Source organism: Octodon degus, unplaced genomic scaffold (genome assembly GCF_000260255.1).
Source record: "Octodon degus isolate 3935 unplaced genomic scaffold, OctDeg1.0 scaffold00053, whole genome shotgun sequence".
NCBI classification, from domain to species: domain Eukaryota; kingdom Metazoa; phylum Chordata; class Mammalia; order Rodentia; family Octodontidae; genus Octodon; species Octodon degus.
Window position 1 is genome coordinate 6,269,271 of NW_004524629.1, and position 19,946 is coordinate 6,289,216.

The following is a 19,946-nucleotide window of genomic DNA, read 5'->3' on the forward strand; positions in this document are numbered from 1 at the left end:
AAAAAAAAAAAAAAAAGGTTATACACCATGACCAGGTAGGATTCATCCCAAGGATGCAAGGATGGTTCAACATACTCAAATCTATAAACCTAAGACACTACATCAATACATCAATAGAGCCAAAAACAAAAACCACATTATCATCTCAACTGATGCAGAAAAGGCTTTTGATAAAGTACAACACTCATTCATGATCAAAGTCCTACAGAAAACTGGAATAGCTGGCCTCTATGTCAATCTGATAAAAAGCCATCTATGACAGTCCAACAGTCAACATAAATGGGGAAAAACTGAAATCATTTAATCTCAAGTTAGATACAAAACAAGGATGTCCTCTATCATCATGCCTATTCAATACAGTTGTGGAATCATTAGCTAGAGCCATTAGACAAGAGAGAGAAATAAAAGCAATAAGAATAGGTAAAGAAGAAGTTAAGTTATCATTATTTGCAGATGACATGATACTCTACTTGGAAGACCCAAAAAACTCCACCAAGAAGCTTCTAGAATTAATACACAAATTCAGTAGCATAGCAGGATACAAAATCAATACCCAAAAATCAATAGCATTCTTCTACACAGATAACACACTGAGAAAGAAATTAGAGAAACAATAGCCTTCACAAGAGCATCCAAAAAAAAGGAATACCTAGGAATTAATCTAACTAAGGAAGTAAAAGATCTTTGCAATGAAAATTACAGTACTCTGAAAAAAGAGATAGAAGATGATTTCAGAAAATGGAAAGATTTCCTTTTTACTGGATAGAAAGAATCAACATTGTGAAGCTTGCCATACTCCCAAAATTAATATACAGATTTAATGCAATCCCTATCTAAATACCATCAAAATACCTCACAGATCTAGAGAAAACATTCCTAAAATTTATTTGGAACCAGAAAACACCTAGAATAGCAAAGGCAAGGCAAGAGGCATTACAATCCCTGGCCTGAAATTATAGTACAAAGCTACTGTGATAAAATCAGCATGGTACAGGCAAAAAAACAGACCCAAGGATCAATGGAACATATTAGAAGATGCAAATACAACTATAAACACACTCAGCTATCTTAACTTTGACAAATGGGCCAAAATGTTCACTGAAATAAAGATAACCTCTTTAACAAATGGTGCTGGAAAAACTGACTCTCCATATGCCAAAAATTAAAACTAGACCTGGGTCTATCACCATGCACTAAACTAAAGTAAAAATGGATTAAAGATCTAAACATTAAAACAGAAACACTAAATTTACTAGAACACAAGGTAGGTGAAAATATAGAAGATATAAGGGTAGGCAAACAGTTCATGAACAAAAATCAATCTGCATGGGAAATACTTCAAAGACTCAACAACTGGAAACTCCTTTTTTTTTTTTTCTCACTCAGCTGGGACCTCCTTTTACTGAGAATTTTCTGTTTATCAAAAGCAATCATCTTGGTCTTCTAATTGTATACGATTTCTTATGCAATATCAATTTCCACTATGCACTCTTTAAAATAAATTTTTAGGGCCAGCCAAATAGCTCAGCAGATTAAAGCACCTGCAAGCAGGCACAGGGGCTGGGAGTTCAATCTCTAGGCCTGCTGTGCCAACCTCGCCCCCCAGGGCACACTGAGACAGCAATTGAGACTGAGCATGGTGGTGCGCGCCTGTAATCACAGCTCTTGGTAGGCTGTAAACAGGCAGATCGCTATGAGTCCAATCTAGTAGTGAGAACCTGAACACCTGGAGACTGTTCCCTAAAAATACAAAATTAATTAATTAATTAAATAAAATAAAATAAGTTTTTAAAAAAGGTAAGAGAAGAAAAAAAGAGACAAGAAAAAAAATTTAAGGATTCTTGAAAGCAAGCAGTAATATTCAATCATATGTCTAATCTTACATAACTATACCTGTTAATCTGAGCAACAGAGTTGATGATAAAAATAGATAATATATCAACCATTTTTAATCAGCTATTCTTGTTTTGAAAATCTGTAACATATGTATTGTTGTATGCTACCCTGTTTCTGTCTTTGTTTCTGATTTTTGTTCTTGCTTTTGTTTTTTACTTTTCAAAATGAAATAAATTAAAACAAAAAAGAACATACAAAAAGTATAGAAAATAAAATAAAATCAATCCTCATACATCAAATTTCATATTTACTAGATTATATCAATTTATTCTTTTTTTTTTTTAATATTTATTTATTTATTTTGTGTGTGGCCAGCTCAGCCCACCAGGGGGCAGGGCTGGCTGGCATGTGGTGCTGGGGGATTGAACCACAGTCCCTGTGTTTTGCTTAGCTTAGCTTGTTCTAAGTAGGTGCTCCAGACCACTGAGCCATCTCACCAGCCCCTCAATTTATTCTTAAAGGAACAAAAACTAATTCTGAAATCAAGGTTTAAATTATCTTTTATTAATGTAAAAAAATCTCACTTTACAAAGACTTTTTAAAAGTGTAAAACAAAACAAAATGAAACCATTCACAGCAGCCTCAAGAAACGTGAAATACCAAGAATTAACCTAAACAAGGACGTGAAAGACCTCTACAAAGAAAATTACAGTACTTTGAGAAAGGCGATTACAGAGGACATCAGGAGATGCCTCCAGCTCCTAGTTAGGCAGAATCAATATTGTCAAAATGGCCATTTCCAAAGAATCATTAGAGTGAAGAGAGCCTACAGAATGAGAAAATGTGTTGCCAACTACTCCTCAGACAGAGGATTAATATACAAAATACACAAAGAACTCAAAACAATCCACCTAAAATTAAAGATATAGCCAAAAATGGGCAAAAGAAATGAACAACAGTTCACAGAGGAAAAAATAGTCAACAAATACACATAAAAAAACCTCTCCATCTCTGGACACTAGAAAACTGCAAATTAAAACAAGGCTGAAGAAGATGGTATTCATTAAGAAATCAATCAGTAACAAATTCTAGCAAGGCTGTGGTGAAAAAGGAATCTTTCCTCATTGTTGGTGGGAATGGAAACTAGTACAACCATTATGGAAATCAGTATGGGGATTTCCAAAAGAACTGAAATTAGAAATTTCATATTACCCAGCAACTTCCTTGCTAGATATCTTTCTCAAAGAGATAAAGACATTATACTACAACAATACATGCATATCAGCAAATACTATACCAGTATGGGGCTGGGGAGATGGCTCGGTGGAATAAGTGCTTCCCTGGCAAGCACAAGGGCCTAAGTTTAATCCCAGGTTCCGCAAAAAAAAAAAAAAAAAAAAAAAAGAAAAGAAAAGAAGAAAAAGAAAAATACTATACCAGTAGCACAACTTGTAATAGATATCTCCAGGAAACAGCTTACATATCCATCAACAGATGATCATATACAGAAAATGTTGTATCCATATATAACAGAATATGTCATTCCTGCTATCAAGAATGACACCTTTGAGACATTTATAAGAAAATAGGCACACCCAGAAAAATACAATGTTGAATGAACTGAACCAAACACAAAAACTCATATACTTTATGGTAGCTCTCACTTGCATGAGGCAAAGTATAAATAAAGGGAATAATAAAGGATGGACAGATGGGGACTAGGACGTGGATCTCTTATAATATGGAAGTGGTTCAAGGGAAAAAGTGTGAGGGGTGAGGAGGAGGAGAAGGGGAAAGAAGTAAAAAAAAGATATGCCATGCACAGGACCCTAATAACCTTAGTTAATGTAACTATTATATGCTATAACACTAGTGAAGGTTAACAGTATCAACAGGAATGAAAAATGGTACACGAAATTAGAAGAGGAAAGGAAAGGGAGGGAAAAGGAAAGACATTTTTAAAAACAAGAAACAAGCTGTATTATAACCATGTAATAATTTCCCAAGATGATTATAAACTGCATGAATTAGAAATATATACTAATATGTTTTTTAAATGAACATCTGAAATGAACAGATAAAAAAGTACAAACAGAAAATATATGAAAAAATATTCAACATCACTAGTCATTCAAGAAATGCAAATTAAAACAATGCTGAGATTCCATCTCACTTCAGAAAGAATGGCTATCATCAAGAAATCAAACCACTGTGAAGACAACAATATGCAATGTGTTAATTATTGAAACTGTCCTATTAATTGGTTTTGAAACTGTCTCATTGCTATTTGTTTCTCAATAAAATTAATTAAAAAAAATCAACCAATCAGGCTAGGGAGATAGCTCAGCAGTCTAAGAACCTGAATGGGAAGAGCAAGGACAGGAGTTTGATCCCCAGTACCACATGCCATGCAGGCCCTAGAACCACGTGTGGTGCCACACACCTATAATCCCAGCGTAGAGGAGCCTGAGACAGGAGGATCACTACAAGTCTTCGCTGCATAGCAAGACCCTGTACCAAATAAATAAATAAATAAATCTTTAAAAAAGGAAATCAACAAATAACAAATGTTGGCAAGGGTATAGGGAAAAAGAAATCCTTCTTCATTGTTAGTGAGAGTATAAATTGGTATAACCACTACAGAAATCAGTATGGAAATTCCTCAAAAAACTAAAACTAGAGGTTCCATTTAACCTAGCTAGCTGTGCCTTTTCTAGGTATCTTCCCTAAAGAGCTAAAAGCACTGTGCACACCCGTGTTTGTAACAGCACAATTGGTAATAGCTAAATCTGGGAAACAGCCCATATGCAATGGATGAATGGAGAAAAAAAAAAAAAAAAACATGGTATTTATATACAATGGAGAACTACTGTGTCATAAAGAAAGGCAAATTTAAGTCATTTTATAGGTAACTGATATACCTTAAGACCATACTTTTAAGTAAAATAAATCAGACACACAAGTTTAAATATCACATTCTTTCTCTTGTATGCGAAACCCAGAGGAGAAATAATGGATCAAAACAGAAGACATTGGGAAGTACAAAGAGTATGTTCAATGTGAAAGGAAAGAAGGGAGGGGGGAAGGAAGAGAAGTTAAGGAAGGGAAAGGCATTAAAAAAAGAGAAAAATGGAAATGAAGGTTTTGTAAATGGAGAGGGGGAGAAGGATTGAAGGGAGGGAAGTGGAATGGGAAAAAAAGAATTAAGATACATTACGTATCTCAATAAAATTATGGGAAAAAAAGATACATTACGTACAGGTACAAATGATGAATGTAATCATCACATATGACAAATAAATACTAATAAAATACAATTAAAAAATAAAATGCAGCAATTTATTATTAGATGTTCATAAAAAGTTAGAATCGACTTTGGCACAATTTCACTCTGAAAGCAAAAAAATGCTAACAAGTAATACTCAAATTATATATTTACCTGCATTGTGTGTCTCCCGGTTTTTTTTTCTGAAAAAAAAAAAAAGAGAGAAGTATAGATAAAAGGTAATGTAAAGATAATGGGAGAGCCAGCAAGATAGCTCAGCAGACCCACATGATGAGCAAGCCCCGCCCCTGGTGCACACTGAGCTAACCACCAAGCACAGGCCTGCTGAGGAGGCCAAACACCTACCAGTCCAAACTGCATAGTGAGAACCTGTACGAAATACATAAATGAAAGAGAAAAGAAAAAAAGATAATGGGAAAGCATTTCACTAATACTTTATATTTTGAGAACCATAAATACTAAGTTTTATGATATTTGTTGTACCAACAAGCAGTCACCTGAAGAAAATTTCCTCAGTGCCCATTATGGTATGAGAAATCTAATAGGTAAGTGGATGCAACTAGAGGCCATGAATCAGACCCACGTGTATGAATATCATATTGTCTCCCTAGTGTAAGAACCTGAAAGAATAGATATAGTAAAACAGAAAGAAATTGAACTTAAGGATTAAACATTTCCATTTTTTTGAAAATAGCAGTTAATGTTTAGAATTTTCACCTTGACCAAATCTATGCTGATATCTGTGATCTGAGCAACTACCTCGAGGACAGCAATGTGTAATAAAAACCCATGGTTGAATATCTCTCATCTTGGACTTCTAAATGTGTATTGTTTCTAATGTCTTACCAATTATTATACTCTCTTTAAAATAAATTAAAACAGGCCATTGAGATAGCTCAGTGGTTTAAAGTGCCTGCTTAGGCAAGCTTAGGCAAAGCTGGTATCACGTGCTACGCCAGCCCTGTCCAAGCTGAGCCAGCCACAAAAATAAATATAAATATAAATAAATAAAACAAAAAACACAAGGATTGGGGGCCCAGCCCTAGCTCAGTTCTTTAAGTGGCTGCTTCCACAATGCTGGCAGCCTCAGTTTGCTGTAGTTCGATCCCCACAACACTCCAGCCATGCCAAAGTGCCCTGAAGGCATTCGAAGAGCAAAAAAAAAAAAAAAATTCCTTATTCCATTTTTTGGGCTGGTGAGATGGCTCAGTGGTCTAAAGCACCTACTTAGAACAAGCTAAGCTAAGCAAAGCACAGGGACCGCGGTTCAATCCCCCAGCACCACATGCCAGCCGGACCTGACCCCTGGTGGGCTGAGCTGGCCACACACACACTAACTAACTAACTAACTAACTAACTAAATAAATAAATAAATATTAAAAACAAAAAAAAAAAAGCAAGGAAAAAAATTAAGATTTCTTGAAAACAGGCATTAATATTCAATCATTTGTCCAATCTTGTATAACTATATCTGTTAATCTGAGCAACAGATTTGACAATAAAAATATATAACCATCATTAATTAGCTATTCCTGCATTAAAAATCTGTAACATATGTATTGTGGTATGTTACCCTGTTTCTGTCTTTTTTTCTATTTGTTTTTGCTTCTATTTTTACTCTTCAAAATAACATAAAATTAGGAAGAAAAAAGGAATGAATGGGGAAAAATAATAATAAAAAAAAGAAAAATACAATGATAGCTCCATGTACATTTACAAAACACCATTTCTGGAAATAACCATAATTTCACATTCTTGGTTGAAAATACAATCAATGGGGCCGGGGAGATGGCTCAGTGGAATAAGCGCTTCCCTGGCAAGCGCAAGGGCCTGAGTTCGATCCCTGGTTCCGCAAAAAAAAAGAAAAAGAAAATACAATCAATTACTGAAACTTCTGCTATTAAAAAAAATGTGATTTATATGCTAGCAAATTCTCAAAGTATCTGCGATATAAGTAGCTTCTGATGTCTGCCCTGGTACCCAGGCAGGACAAGTGCAAGTAACCCTGCAATCCCCCAGAGAGGGAAATATGTTGCCCAACAACCCACTTCAGCACTGACCACTGGTGCTTGAGCCATCTTTTGCATCTGTACCCTTAAAGACTGTCAAAACTTCTAAATTCTCTTTGGAAGGCTGAGACAGAATTACAAATTTGAGTCCATGCTGGACAATTTAGTAACTTAGTGAAAGCCTCTCTCAAAATATAAAATAAAATGAGCACTGGGGATATATTTAAGTGCATAGGGAAAGACCCTGGATTCAATCCCCAGTGGTGGGGGGAGGGAAGGAAACAAGGGGGAGAGACCGACAGACAGAGCGAAAAGAAGCAAATATAGAAATAGAGACATTCAGTAGGTCTTTAGTAAAGAAAAAATAATAATTTTAATATTAGCAAAGGCACTAGCCATGCAATTCTAAGCAGAGACAATGCCCAAAGTATCAGACATTTAGAAGATGATATCCTTAAAAAGTAGTATTTTATAGAAAGCATACTGCCATTAAAGGATTGTATTGTTGCAAAATGTCTATGTCTATTTGAAATGACTACAGACTAAATGTTTCAGGATTGCTGGGGAGATGGCTCAGTGGAATAAGTGTTTCCCTGGCAAACGCAAGGGCCTGAGTTCAATCCCTGGTTCCGCAAAAAAAAAAAAAAAAAAAAAACTTATAAAAAAAAAATTGTGGGTAAATGTTTCAGGATCTACAGAGTATGGTATGCTAGTAAAAATGTCATTAGAAACTAAACACTAAGCATAGATTATCATGATCCACTATTTTAACTACTGATGGTCAATATTACTTGTTAGATTGCAAATGGAATAACAAACAAATGGTAAAGTTTAACTATATGCCCCTTTCAGTAAATCTATTTACATTTATTCTCACATTTCTGGAGAGTAATCATTTCTAGCATTTACATGGAAGTGCACTGAGGACTACCTACTTAATGAAATGGGAACTACTTCTGCTTCCAGACCAAACTGTATAATTATTATATAATAATTTCTAGATTATTGTATAATAATCATTATATAATAATTTCATTATTTCTGGACTGTGGATACGTACCTGTGCTGCTTTTTTGTAGGAGTCTCATGCTCTGTCATTTCTGGCATGGTGACAGTGATCAGCACCTACAAAGGAACAAAAGAAGACCAAGTTTAGTCATTCTAGAATCTTGAGAAAATGATCAATAATGATTTGATTTGAATATGAAAATGCTAAGAAAAAAATGATATTTAAAAAGCACTGGGTTAGATACTGTGGATGGAAAGACGTATAAGAAAACAGGGCAAAAAAGTATAACTAGCAGATGTAAAACTTGGTGAATACTAAATGCAAAGAACTGCCAGAAAAATGCTTGAGAATACTGAGGCAGAAAAACATCATTGTGACCTTAGAGATCAAAAAAAGATTAAGTGGGATGTAAGTGTGATCAAGACTTAGAAAGATAGGTAGCATATACTTTATTTGCAGAATATATTTTTGCTCATGACACTGAAGTGTCATCCAAAATTTAAACTATAAAAAAAACTAAAACTTACAAATGTACACATGGGGGCCGGGGTGATAGCTGGGGCCAGGGAGATAGCTCAGTAGAATAAGTGCTTGCCAGGCAAGGGCAAGGGCCTGAGTTCAACCCCCGGTTCCACAAAAAAAAAACAAAAAAAAACAAAAAACCCAAATGTACACATGTAATAGTCCATGTATGTAGGCAAACATTCATTCATTCATTCATTTGCTGAGTTCTCTTTAAATTAAAAATCTCAGGTTATCATCTGAAAGTCATTAATATCTGGGCCTGAAAATTATATTCATATACTTGTATAAAATATTAGGATACTAAAGAAGATACAAACTATAGGGAAACATACACATATATGAGAAAAGCCTGGAGGCATAAAAATTAATATATTAATCATAATTATGTAAATCACCATATATTAGGGACTTTTTTCTCCTGTTATTTTCGATAATTCTATAATGAAAATCTTAATGCTTTTAAATCCTGGGAACTGACAATCTTCCTGAAGGGTCTGCCGAGCCGGTTGGCCGTTCTGGCACTGGAGAAGGTGCAAGTGTTGCTGCCCCCTGTTCCTCTGAGAGAGGAAAGAAAGTTGCAAGGATGAAGTCCAAAGTTGGAAAATGGAACTTCTGCCATTATCTAGTTGTCAGGTCTTCGGCAAGTTGTCTAACCTGTTGGAACTTCAGATGTGTCACCTGCATTGCTAGGTGATTTTGAGATGGGAATGAAATAATATAAGGAAACTGAGGACCTCACACACACCTATAAGGTCAGCACTCAAAGGACTACAGGCAGGAAGAGTGTCATAAGCTTGAGGCCAGCCTGGCCCAAACTATGAAGTAAGAACCTATCAAGAAAGAAAGAAAAGAGAAAAGGGAGGGGGGAAGGGAGGTAGCAGGGAGGGGAGAGGGAGGAAGAGGGAAGAGAGGGAGGATTAAAGAGGGAGAGTGACAGCGAGACTTTGAATAGAGGAGAGCACAACACGTGGTGCCTAGCAATAATAAGGATTTAAGAAATGTCAGCTATAAGTATTAATGAGGTATTTCAGGGCAAGCTCTACCCCTAGAAAGCAAAGAATTTTACTAATGTAAAAGGGAATATAGCCAAGAGTGGTGGCACCTGCCTGTATTCTAAGTACTCAGAAGTCTGAGGCAGGATTGCCAAATATTCAAGGCAGCCTGTGCTTAAGTTCAAGGCCAGCTTAAACTACTTAGAGAGACCCTGCTCAACAAACAAACCAAATACAAAAGAAGGAATTAAGGCAGACAAGGGGATGACAGTAAGTACTCACTACAGCAGCCGACAGAGAATGTATACTCAAGACCCACTCCCAGCAGCTTATTCTATTCTAACTCCTCTCTATAGCTTGTGAAGGTGCATGGGCCCAAAGGTCATACACTCACTTTAGATAACCACTTAATGATAACAAATGATGTGGGACAAGTAAAAAAATAATCTCTGTCACCTTTCTCACCCAAGGATTTGCAGTTTCTTCACTTTTGATTCCTGGCTTCCAACACCTCCCGTTTCTGATCCAAATCTATCATCTTCTGCCAGAAGATGGTCTATAGGTTATGTTTTCTTCTAACTACAAAAGAGAAAAACCAGTGAATGTTTACAGTTGCTGGGAGTCCATGAGAGGCATGTGGGTTAAGGGCTGGCACGTGATGGTATGTGGGCAGATTTTTTAGTGGCATGCAGGAGGCCCCTGAATTCTCCCCACAATTTGAAAGAAAATGAATGCAGTTGCTCCCAAGTCACTTTCCAAGGGACTACTTATGCTCTGCCCCACAAAGATGGTATCATCTTGGTATCATCCATGATGGCCCTGGAATACTCTTCTATACATGCTCATGGTCCCTTAGTCCTCACTGCCTGTGATTACCTCAAGTCCCCCACCTACATCTGCCCTCAAATCTAAGATGATCTTTCCTTCAATTTCCTACTTCCCCCTTTTCTCTCAGAATAGTGACTAGAAACTTCAGACAGCACTCAGACCTGTGTGTGAGACATGCTCTAAACAACAAATACAGGCTGGGGATATAGCTCAGCAGCCTAAGTATGTGCCTGGCAAACACAAGGTCCTGAGTTCTATTCCTGGACATTAATTAATTAATAACAGATTTCAGATCATCATCCAAGACTCCATAAATGAGAAAACTTGGGAAGTACCAGGAATTTGCATTTTGAACAAGTTCCTTATGTGCTTTTTTTTTTTTTTTTTTTTTTCCTTCTTGTCTTCCCTCTTTTTCTCTTTTGGCATACAAAGTTTGAGAAGCTTATTTCTATTTTACGGCAATGTTTCCTGAACAAAAGTTTCTTCCTATTTGCTTTGTATCTATTCTTTCTACCCCTTCTATTTGTAGGAAACTCCTTTTCTGTGGCCCTTCCTTTATTCTGTTTTTAATCAATATAGAATTTGTACTTTCCAGAAATTTTAAGCTTTATTAACTGATACATAAAAATCATAGATATATGTCCATTTATAGCTACCTTCAACACATGTATACACAGTATAATGTTCAAAGTGGGCAAACCTATCTCCTAACAGCTTTAATTTTTTAAAAATTATTACAGATTGAACCCAGGAACACACATATGCAAGGCAAGCATTCTACTATTTAAGTACCACCCCAGACCTTTATCATTTTTCTTTTTCTGAGATAGGTCCTGTAGATTGCTAGGCTGGTCTTGACCTTGCAATCCTTCTGCCTCAACCTCCCAAATAGCTGGATTACAAGTATGCAACACCATCCTTCGCTATCACTTCTTTATGAGAACACTTGAAATTTTTCTTCTAGAATTTAAAAAAAACTGTATATTCAAAAAAAAAAAAAAAAAAAAAAACCAACCCAAGGGGCCGGGGAGATGGCTCAGTGGAATAAGTGCTTCTCTGGCAAGTGCAAGGGCCTGAGTTCAATCCCTGGTTCTGAAAAAAAAAAAAAAAAAAAAACCCAAAAAACAACTCTGTATATTCCCATTACCCTTATTCACCTTACTGTGTAATAGAACATCAAAACTTCTTCCTCTCAATTACGCCCTAGTACCCATTAACTGACCTTCCCTATCCTGCCCTCCCAACTCCTCACTTTCCTCAGCCTCTGGCAATCACCATTTTATGCTCAACTTCAGCAAGATCCACATTTTTTAGAGTCCACTGATGAGTAAGGTCACATGGTACTTGTCTTTGTGTGCCTGGCTTATTTCACAGCACATAATAACTTCCGTTTCTATCTATGTGCTGTAAGTGACGATTCCATTCCTTTTAACCAGCTGATCCACAGTTAGCTTGTTTCCCTGTGTTGGCTACTGTGAACAGTGACGTAGTAAACATGGGTATACAGAGGTCTCTTGGACAGACTGACTTCATGTCTTTTCAACATATATGAATATCAGTCCTATTTTAAATTTTTTTGAGGGGCCTCCACACTGTTTTCCACAATCTTCAGACTCCCACCAACAGTATATATATGAGTTCTCTTTTCTCTTCATCCTCCAAACAGCTATTTCCAGCATGCAACCAATTTCTTAGTTCTAGTCTTTCCCCTACAGCACTTTTGAAAGTTCACAGATAATTTCATGCTATGATTATATTACTCATGATTAGTTTATGTCACAAAGTGAAAGTTCTAATTGACTAAATATATAGAATTTTATATATGTATGTATTTATATACATAGGGTCTCACTACACAGTTCAGACTCAGTGATCTTCCTGCTTCAGTCTCCCTAGCTCTGAGATTACAGATGTGTACCACCATGCCCAGACTCAGGGCCATCTCTGAATGCCCGGAGGTGGGGCTGGTATGGCATGCAGTGCCAACTCCAGTCCCTGTGCTTGCCTAAGCAGACATTTAGTCCACTGAGCTATCTCACGAGCCCAATATATAGAATTTTAAAGTGAATGATATTACGGACCTATTACACAAGTAAAGCATTCATTTACTGGATGAAAATTAAGATTTAAATTGAAAGAGGAAAACAAGTACAAAGTGAACTCCTCCAGTTTACCTAATGCCATTGTGAATATCCATTTCAAACCAAATTCTAATGAATTTAGTTACACTCAATCCCATGCAAAATAGTACTGTCACTAGGTATTATGGTACCTTCCTGTAATCACAGCATTTGGAAGGCTGAGGCAGTAGGACTGCCGTTAGTTGAAGGCCAACCTGTGCTACACAGAAAGACCTTGTCTTAAAAAAACAAAACATATACATATATATACACACACATACTTTTTCATGTTCAATTCTTTCAATGTTAAATTGCATTCCACATGTTAAAAAAGAATACATAATATTATTATACATCTTTGTCCACTTACTAATTAACCTACTAGTGAGCAAATGGCTTTTTTTTTTTTTTTTGCTTTTGATGCTGGGGAGTGAAGCCAGGGCCTTATGCATGCTAAGCACATGTTCTACTACTGAGCAACTCTGAGCCTAAAATGACATTTTAACATAATATTTACATGACTAAACACAAATAATCCTTAAAATATTTAAGGGGCATAAATTTTAATCAAAATGCTAAAATATGATCTGAGTAATCTATAAACTATCATTTTATGCTAAGTAATTATTTGGTAATTAATCAAATCTAATGGTTCTCAGATTGTAGCTCTCATATGTTAATGACACAAATTGGTGAGGTTTGCCTTGGAAATATGGTATAGGCATTTAATATATCTTGACTATTTTTCAATCCCATTATCTTCCTCTACCCCTCAACTTCCCCAATTGCCCTTCTAATCTCCCAAAGTCTATTTTATAGTTTCCTATTATCTCTCTATATTTGTATGTTTATGATGTAAGGCTTTTCATATAAGACACAACATGTAGGTTGAATCTGGCTTCTGAGTCTGGCTTATTTTGCTTAGCATGATTGTCCTGAATTCTATTCATTTTGCTACAAATGACATGATTTCATTGTTCTTTATAACTGAATAATATTTCATAATATAGATAGATAGATAGATAGATAGATAGATAGATAGATAGATACCCTGTTTTTGTTATCTGTTCATTTGTTTTGTTGTTGCTTGTATTTTTAGGACAGGGTTGACAGGGTCAACAAGGGTCTCATTGTGTAGTTTGGACTTGTAGTGATCCCCCTGTTTACAGCTTCCCAAATGCTGGGATTACAGGCCTCCCAGTCTCAACTGCCATCTCAGTGCACCCCCAGGGCAGAGTTGGCAGGGCAGGCCCATGGACCTATGTCTGCCTAAACAGGTGCTTTAATCCACTGAGCTATTTGGCTGCCCCCTCCCCCCCACCGCTTTTTTTTGTATTTTTATGTCCGTTCATTTGTTGATGGGAGGGGCCAGGGAGATGGCTCAGTGGAATAAGTGCTTCCCTGGCAAGCGCAAGGGCCTGAGTTCAATCCCCAGTTCCGCCAAAAAAAAAAAAAAAAAAGGTTGCCATTTGTTGATGGGCATCAAAGCTCTAGTGCTTATCTACTGTGAACTATGTGGCTATAATCATGGGTATGCACGTATCACTACAGTATGTTGTCTTTAATTGTTTTTTTTTTTTTTTTTTGAGACACCATGCAGTTCAGGCTATCCTTGAGCTCACTCTGTAACTTTAGATGGTCTCAAACTCTCAATAATCCTCCTGCCTCAGCCTCCCAAGTGCTTATTGTCTTCTGTTTGCTTTTTTTGTTTGTTTTTTTTTTTTCCCCTCGGAACTGGGGATTGAACTCAGGCCCTTGACCTTACCAGGCAAGCACTTATTCTACTGAGCCATCTCCCTGGCCTCTACAAGTGCTTGTTGTCTTTAATTCTACTAGAAATATACCCAGGAGAGGTATCCCTGAATCAAATCAAATGTTTTCTTGTCCCCCCTCTCTCTCCCTCCCTCCCTTTCTTTGACAGCATCTTGCTGTGTAATTCAGACTGTCCTTAAAGTCACTATGTAGCCCAGGCTAGCCTTGAACTTTCAATGATCCTCATGCCTCAGCTTCCTGAGTGCTGGTATTACAGGCATGTGCCACCATACCCAATTTCAAATGGTATTTTTACTTTTAGTTTTTTGATGAATCTCCATATTGATTTCCATAATAGTTGTACTACAGTTTACATTTCCACTAACAATGAAAAAAGCTCCCTTATTCCCCCCCATATGTCAATATTCTTTGTTTTTTATATTCATGACAACAACAATTCTGGCTGGAAGGAATAAGATAAAAATCTCAAAGTAGTTTTGATTTGCATTATCCTAATGCCTAATGATTACTGAACATTATTTTCATATACATATGAAATGTATAGATGATTTTTGGTCTGTTCTTATCTTTTGCCTTCTTTTCCCCTGCACTACTGGATAGTAAACACAGGGCCTGTGCACTAAGCTACATTCCCTTTCTCTTTCAACAATTTTGACATATAGTCACACTACGTGGCTAAATTGCCCTGGTGAGGCTCAACTTGTAATCCTGCCTCAGACTCCAGTGTACTGAGATTATAGGACTGTACCTCCACATCCAGCATGTTTTGTGGATCTTTAAATTGGGTGGTTTATCTTTTTTATCCTCTGTATTAGTCAGCTTTCCACCACTGTTTCAAAATACCTAAGAGTTGGTGATATAGCTCAGTGGCACAGCACCTGCCTGGCAAGTGTGAAGTCATGAGTTTGATTCCAGTACCAAAAAATCAATCAATAAATAAATAATAAAATAAAATAAAATACCTGAGACAAATCAACTTAAGTTGATTTAAGGAGAAAAGTTTTTGGCTCCCAGCGTCAGTCGCTCCTTGGCTAGCTGCATTCCTTTGGGCATGTGGCTAGGCAGAAGAGCATGGCAGAGGAAAGCTGCAGACCACAGTGGCCAGAAGCAGAGATAGCAAGAAGACTATACTTGGGGTTTCTTCCTCCTGCTTTTCTTCCAACCAAGCTCCCAGCCTACTGGGTGGTGTCACCAATTCAGGTAGGACTTTCCTATCCAACTCTGGAAACACCCTCACAGACATGGACAAGTGTGCTTTAATAATTTTCTAGGTATAGCTCAATCTAATCAAGTTAACAATCAAGATTAACAATCACGCCCTTTTTACCAAGATGTAGCCAAAGGTGAAGGAAGCCCCTGCCCCTCCCAAAGCTGAAGCCAAAGCAAAAGCTTTGAAGGCCAAGAAGGCCATGCTGAAAGGCATCCATAGCCACAAAAAAGAAGAAGATACGAACGTCACCCACCTTCTGCCATCCCAAGACATTGTGGCTCCAAAGGCAGCCCGAATACCCTCAGAAGAGCACCTCCAGGAGAAACAAGCCTGACCACTATGCCATCAAGTTCCCCCTGACCATGGAGTAAACCATGAAAAAGATCAAGGAAAACACTTGTGTTCATTGTGGATGTCAAAGCAAATAAGCACCGGATCAAACAAGCTGTGAAGAAGCTCTATGCTATGGACATGGCCAAGGTCAATACCCTAATCAGACCTGATAGAAGAAATGTTCAACTGGCTCCTGATTATGATGCACTGGATGCTGCCAACAATATTGGGATCATCTAAACTGAGTTCAGCTGGCTAATTCTAAATACATACTGTTTTTCAAAAAAAAAAAAAAAGATTAACAATTAACACTGACTTATCTAAATCTTTTTTGTTGTGTTCTTTATATAGTATATTCTAGATTCCTATCCTTTGTATAGTTTGCAACTATTATTTCTCATGATGCTGCCTGCCTGTTCATTTTCTTAATAGTGTCTTTTGTGAACAAAAGTTCTCACTAATATATAGTATTAATGTTTTCTTTTATAATTACTTTTTAAACCTTGTCCAAATAATTACCAACCCCAAGACAGTCCTCTAAGATTACCTCTAGAAAGTTCATAGTTTTAATTGTTACATTTAGATCAATGATCCACAGTATGCATGGCATGAGAGGTCAAAATTCACTTTTTCCAACCAGAATTTAGGAAGAACTAGGATCACTCGAGTTCAAGGTCACCCTGGTCTACACAGTAAAGTTCCATGGCAGCCTGAACTACACAGCAAGGCCCTGTCTAAAAAAAGCATTATAAAGATCACTTTCTTCCCCATACATATTTAGTTGTTCCAATACTATTGGGTTGAAAGATTTCTTTTCCTCAACAGGTTATTCTGCCAATTTTTGAAAGTTAAATGTCCACGTAAATGTGATTCCATTTCTACACTCTTCTTATCTCAGAACCTTGTATGGGAGAGGTTTCATATGTATTTCTTTTTCTTTTTTTTTTTTTTGGTGGAACCAGGGATTGAACCTCAGGCCCTTGCGCTTGCCAGGGAAGTGCTTATTTTACTGAGCCATCTCCCCGGCCCCCATAATATGTACTTCTACATGCTCCCCAGTTGATTCTTGTGTGTCCTAAACTTAAAATGAATTATAAATTACGTTAATACTCCTTCCTCTAAAACTGACACAAACTGAGGAACTCACAAATTAAGGTCCGTATTGAAAGATCAATGAACCTAAAACTAGGAAATCTGAATTCTAGCTTTAGATCTGCTGCTCAATCACTAGGTATCATTTTATCAGTGCCTGAGTACTATAAAACAAGATAAGACTATACCAAGTCAGTGAAGTATGGGTTAAATGCCTATGCTGTCCTAAAAACTGCAGATGCACATGGGGAGAAGACACTCTCTCAGGCTTTCACAGAGAGCACATTGGCCAAGCAATGGCCGTGACTCATCCACATGGCTGCACTGATGAAGGTTCTACAATCTGAGGTACAGGATCTCAGGACAAATCCTGAGGGCATTTCACTGTCCTTCTCAGACCAAAAAGCTACAACTCTTGTTGCATAGGTCCTGCTTTACCTTGGTCTTAACCATCCAGTAGAAAAGTATGAAGTCGAAATATAAGAAATAAAGCCATGCTGTTGGGTTGAGCTGTGGGGGACTCAGGTCAATAATTTCTGACATTGCCAGTTAAATATAAGACCCAATGCTATTATGGGCTACTGGACTCTTTTAGAATATTTTGCTGAGTTTACACACCTATAATATTCAATAACGGAACTTAGAAAAAATGGGGTATACCGATGAATGTCCATTTTGTATCTGTGTATTCAAAGAGGTTGGGATAGATATATAGTTGCATTCTCTTAATGAATAGAATGATTTGTTCTAATGGTGTTTGTAAATGGGATCACAATTCCTCATCTTGTACAGCAATTAACCACTAAGAAGAATATATGCAGTGTATTATTTGTTGAAACTGTCCTTCCAATATGATTTGAAACTGTCTCATTGCTATCTGTTTGTCAATAAAACTTTGAAAAAAATAAAATAAAATAAAATGTTAAAAAAAATAAAAATTAAAATTAAAAATAAATAAAAATAAAAAAAACTGCAGATGCAAAGATGAATAAGGCATGTCGGTCCTCAATAAAAGAACAGGCTAGTGTGAAGGAGTTTTTAGCAATGATGGAAATAAACTGTATCTGAAATATTCAATGTGAACATCACTAGTCCCATGTAGCTATTCATTACATGAAATGTGGTTCATGAACTAGTGGAATTAAATTTTAAATTTTTTATAATCTTAAATCATTTAAGCATAAATCTGAGTTAGATACACAAGCCTAATGGCTAACATATTGGACAGCAAAGTAAACAGAAAAGATAATAAAAAGATGAATTACAGAAACTGATTAGTGTGGCTGGGGATGTGGCTCAATGGTAGAGTTCCTGCTTTGCATGCACAAGGCCCTAGGTTTGATGCGAGCACATGCACGTGCGAGCGCACACACACACACACACACACACAAACTGATTAGTGAATGTCAATTTCCAGGTTTTGATACTGTCCTATCACTATATATGAAGGCACAGGGACATAAACTCTTTGTACTATTTTTATACTTTCTGGTGATTCTATACTTATTTTAATCCCAAAGTTTTAAAAAGTAAATGAAAGTGAGAGCACAGAAATAAGGGGGAAGTACTGTAGGGATTCAGCTTGACATGACAATCCTCATCTTGATCATAACTGCCATTTTGTCCACTAGGCACCCCAACACACATTCAAAAGACTGTGGGATAAACAGAGCCATTAAGAAAGTCAGCTGAGTGCTTTGTACTGGTCATCCATGTGTGAACTGTTTGTTAACTGATATTGATATAATCATAGTTCAAGAAGCAGGTGTTGTTTGTCTTCCTCTCTTCTGAGAAAGCTCAAGTACACTCTGGTTAGTCGAGGGCCACTTCTGTCTTAGCTTAGCAAGTAAAACTCTTCTTCCTGCCTTAGGGTGCAGAGTTCCTTTATAAAAAATTAAGAGCTTCTGTACTTCAAATGACACCACTGAGAAAGTAAAAACAGGCTGGGCATGGTGTTGCACACATGTACTATTTGAGGGTTCAGTGCCTGCTTTCCAGCTCAGTGGAAACTTGGAGATCCATTTATAATTTTAAGTTGTCTTTTGCTTTGCACTAACTCCTATGCAAAATCCTAACTTCTGATTAAAGAAATCTTGCAGCTTTAATAGTCTTCACTCATTCCTGTCAACTGTATCATCATGTTTGGTGCTACCAATCACAGAAGTTCACAAATGTCAACCTTGAGAAACCATGCATGTGCTACAAGAGCAACGTATTATGAAGTCTTGCCACTACAGCTTTTTATCACCTTTACCTTGAGAAAAATAAGCCAAAAAAAGCATGATTTTCTGAATAGTTTTAAATTTCTATTTTCAAACTATGTGGGTAATCCTTTGGATTAAAAACATTATTTTCAGATTGGTGAGATAGCTCAGCAGTGTGAAGTGCCTGCTTAGGCAAGCTTAGGCAGACACAGGAGACCACAGCTCAATCCTAGGCACCATATATCACAACAGCCCTTCCCTCAGGGTGGAAAGAGCTGGCAAAAAGAAAAAAAGAAAAAATTATTTTCAAAGAGTACAAAAATGTATAATTTAAATAGAACAGCTTCTTTGTTCTATAATCTCACTATTCAGCTCTTCCCACTATTCAGGTGTAACTACTGTAAACAGCTTGGTATTTTCCACAACTCCTCTATTTCCTGACCTGTCTAAGTTACACTTCCTCCTGGCATAAAAATTATATCTAAATTCAAAGAGAGTTCTAGGTTTTAAGACTTAAAAATTTAATTGCAGCACTAGCAAGATAGCTCAGTGGACTAAGCACCTGCTTAGGCAAGAGCAGGGACCAGGGTTCAATCCCTGGTACCACACGCAGTGCTGGCCCTGCTCCCAGGCATGCCAAGCCGGTGACTGAGTCTGGGTATGGTGGCACATGCCTGTAATCTCAGCACTGGGGAGGCTGAAAACAGGAGGATCACTATGAGTCCAAGC

At 37.0% G+C, this 19,946-nt stretch overlaps 1 protein-coding gene across 6 annotated transcripts in view; it reads right to left on the reverse strand.

Annotated features, from left to right (window-relative positions):
- The window catches only part of Usf3 (upstream transcription factor family member 3), a 70,287-nt gene that overhangs the window by 36,514 nt on the left and 13,827 nt on the right, over positions 1–19,946 (reverse strand). For 2 of the 6 annotated variants that reach the window (XM_023717568.1, XM_023717565.1), the window contains exons 2-4: positions 10,123–10,236; positions 8,192–8,256; positions 5,276–5,304 (exon numbers count right to left, since the gene is read on the reverse strand). In XM_023717568.1, coding sequence (XP_023573336.1) covers positions 5,276–5,304; positions 8,192–8,219 — 57 coding nt within the window. In that variant the 5' untranslated portion in view covers positions 8,220–8,256; positions 10,123–10,236. Of the gene's footprint in view, positions 1–5,275; positions 5,305–8,191; positions 8,257–10,113; positions 10,237–19,946 lie in introns of all 6 variants that reach the window. The other 4 variants (XM_023717567.1, XM_023717564.1, XM_023717569.1 and 1 more) reach the window with 2 other exon arrangements.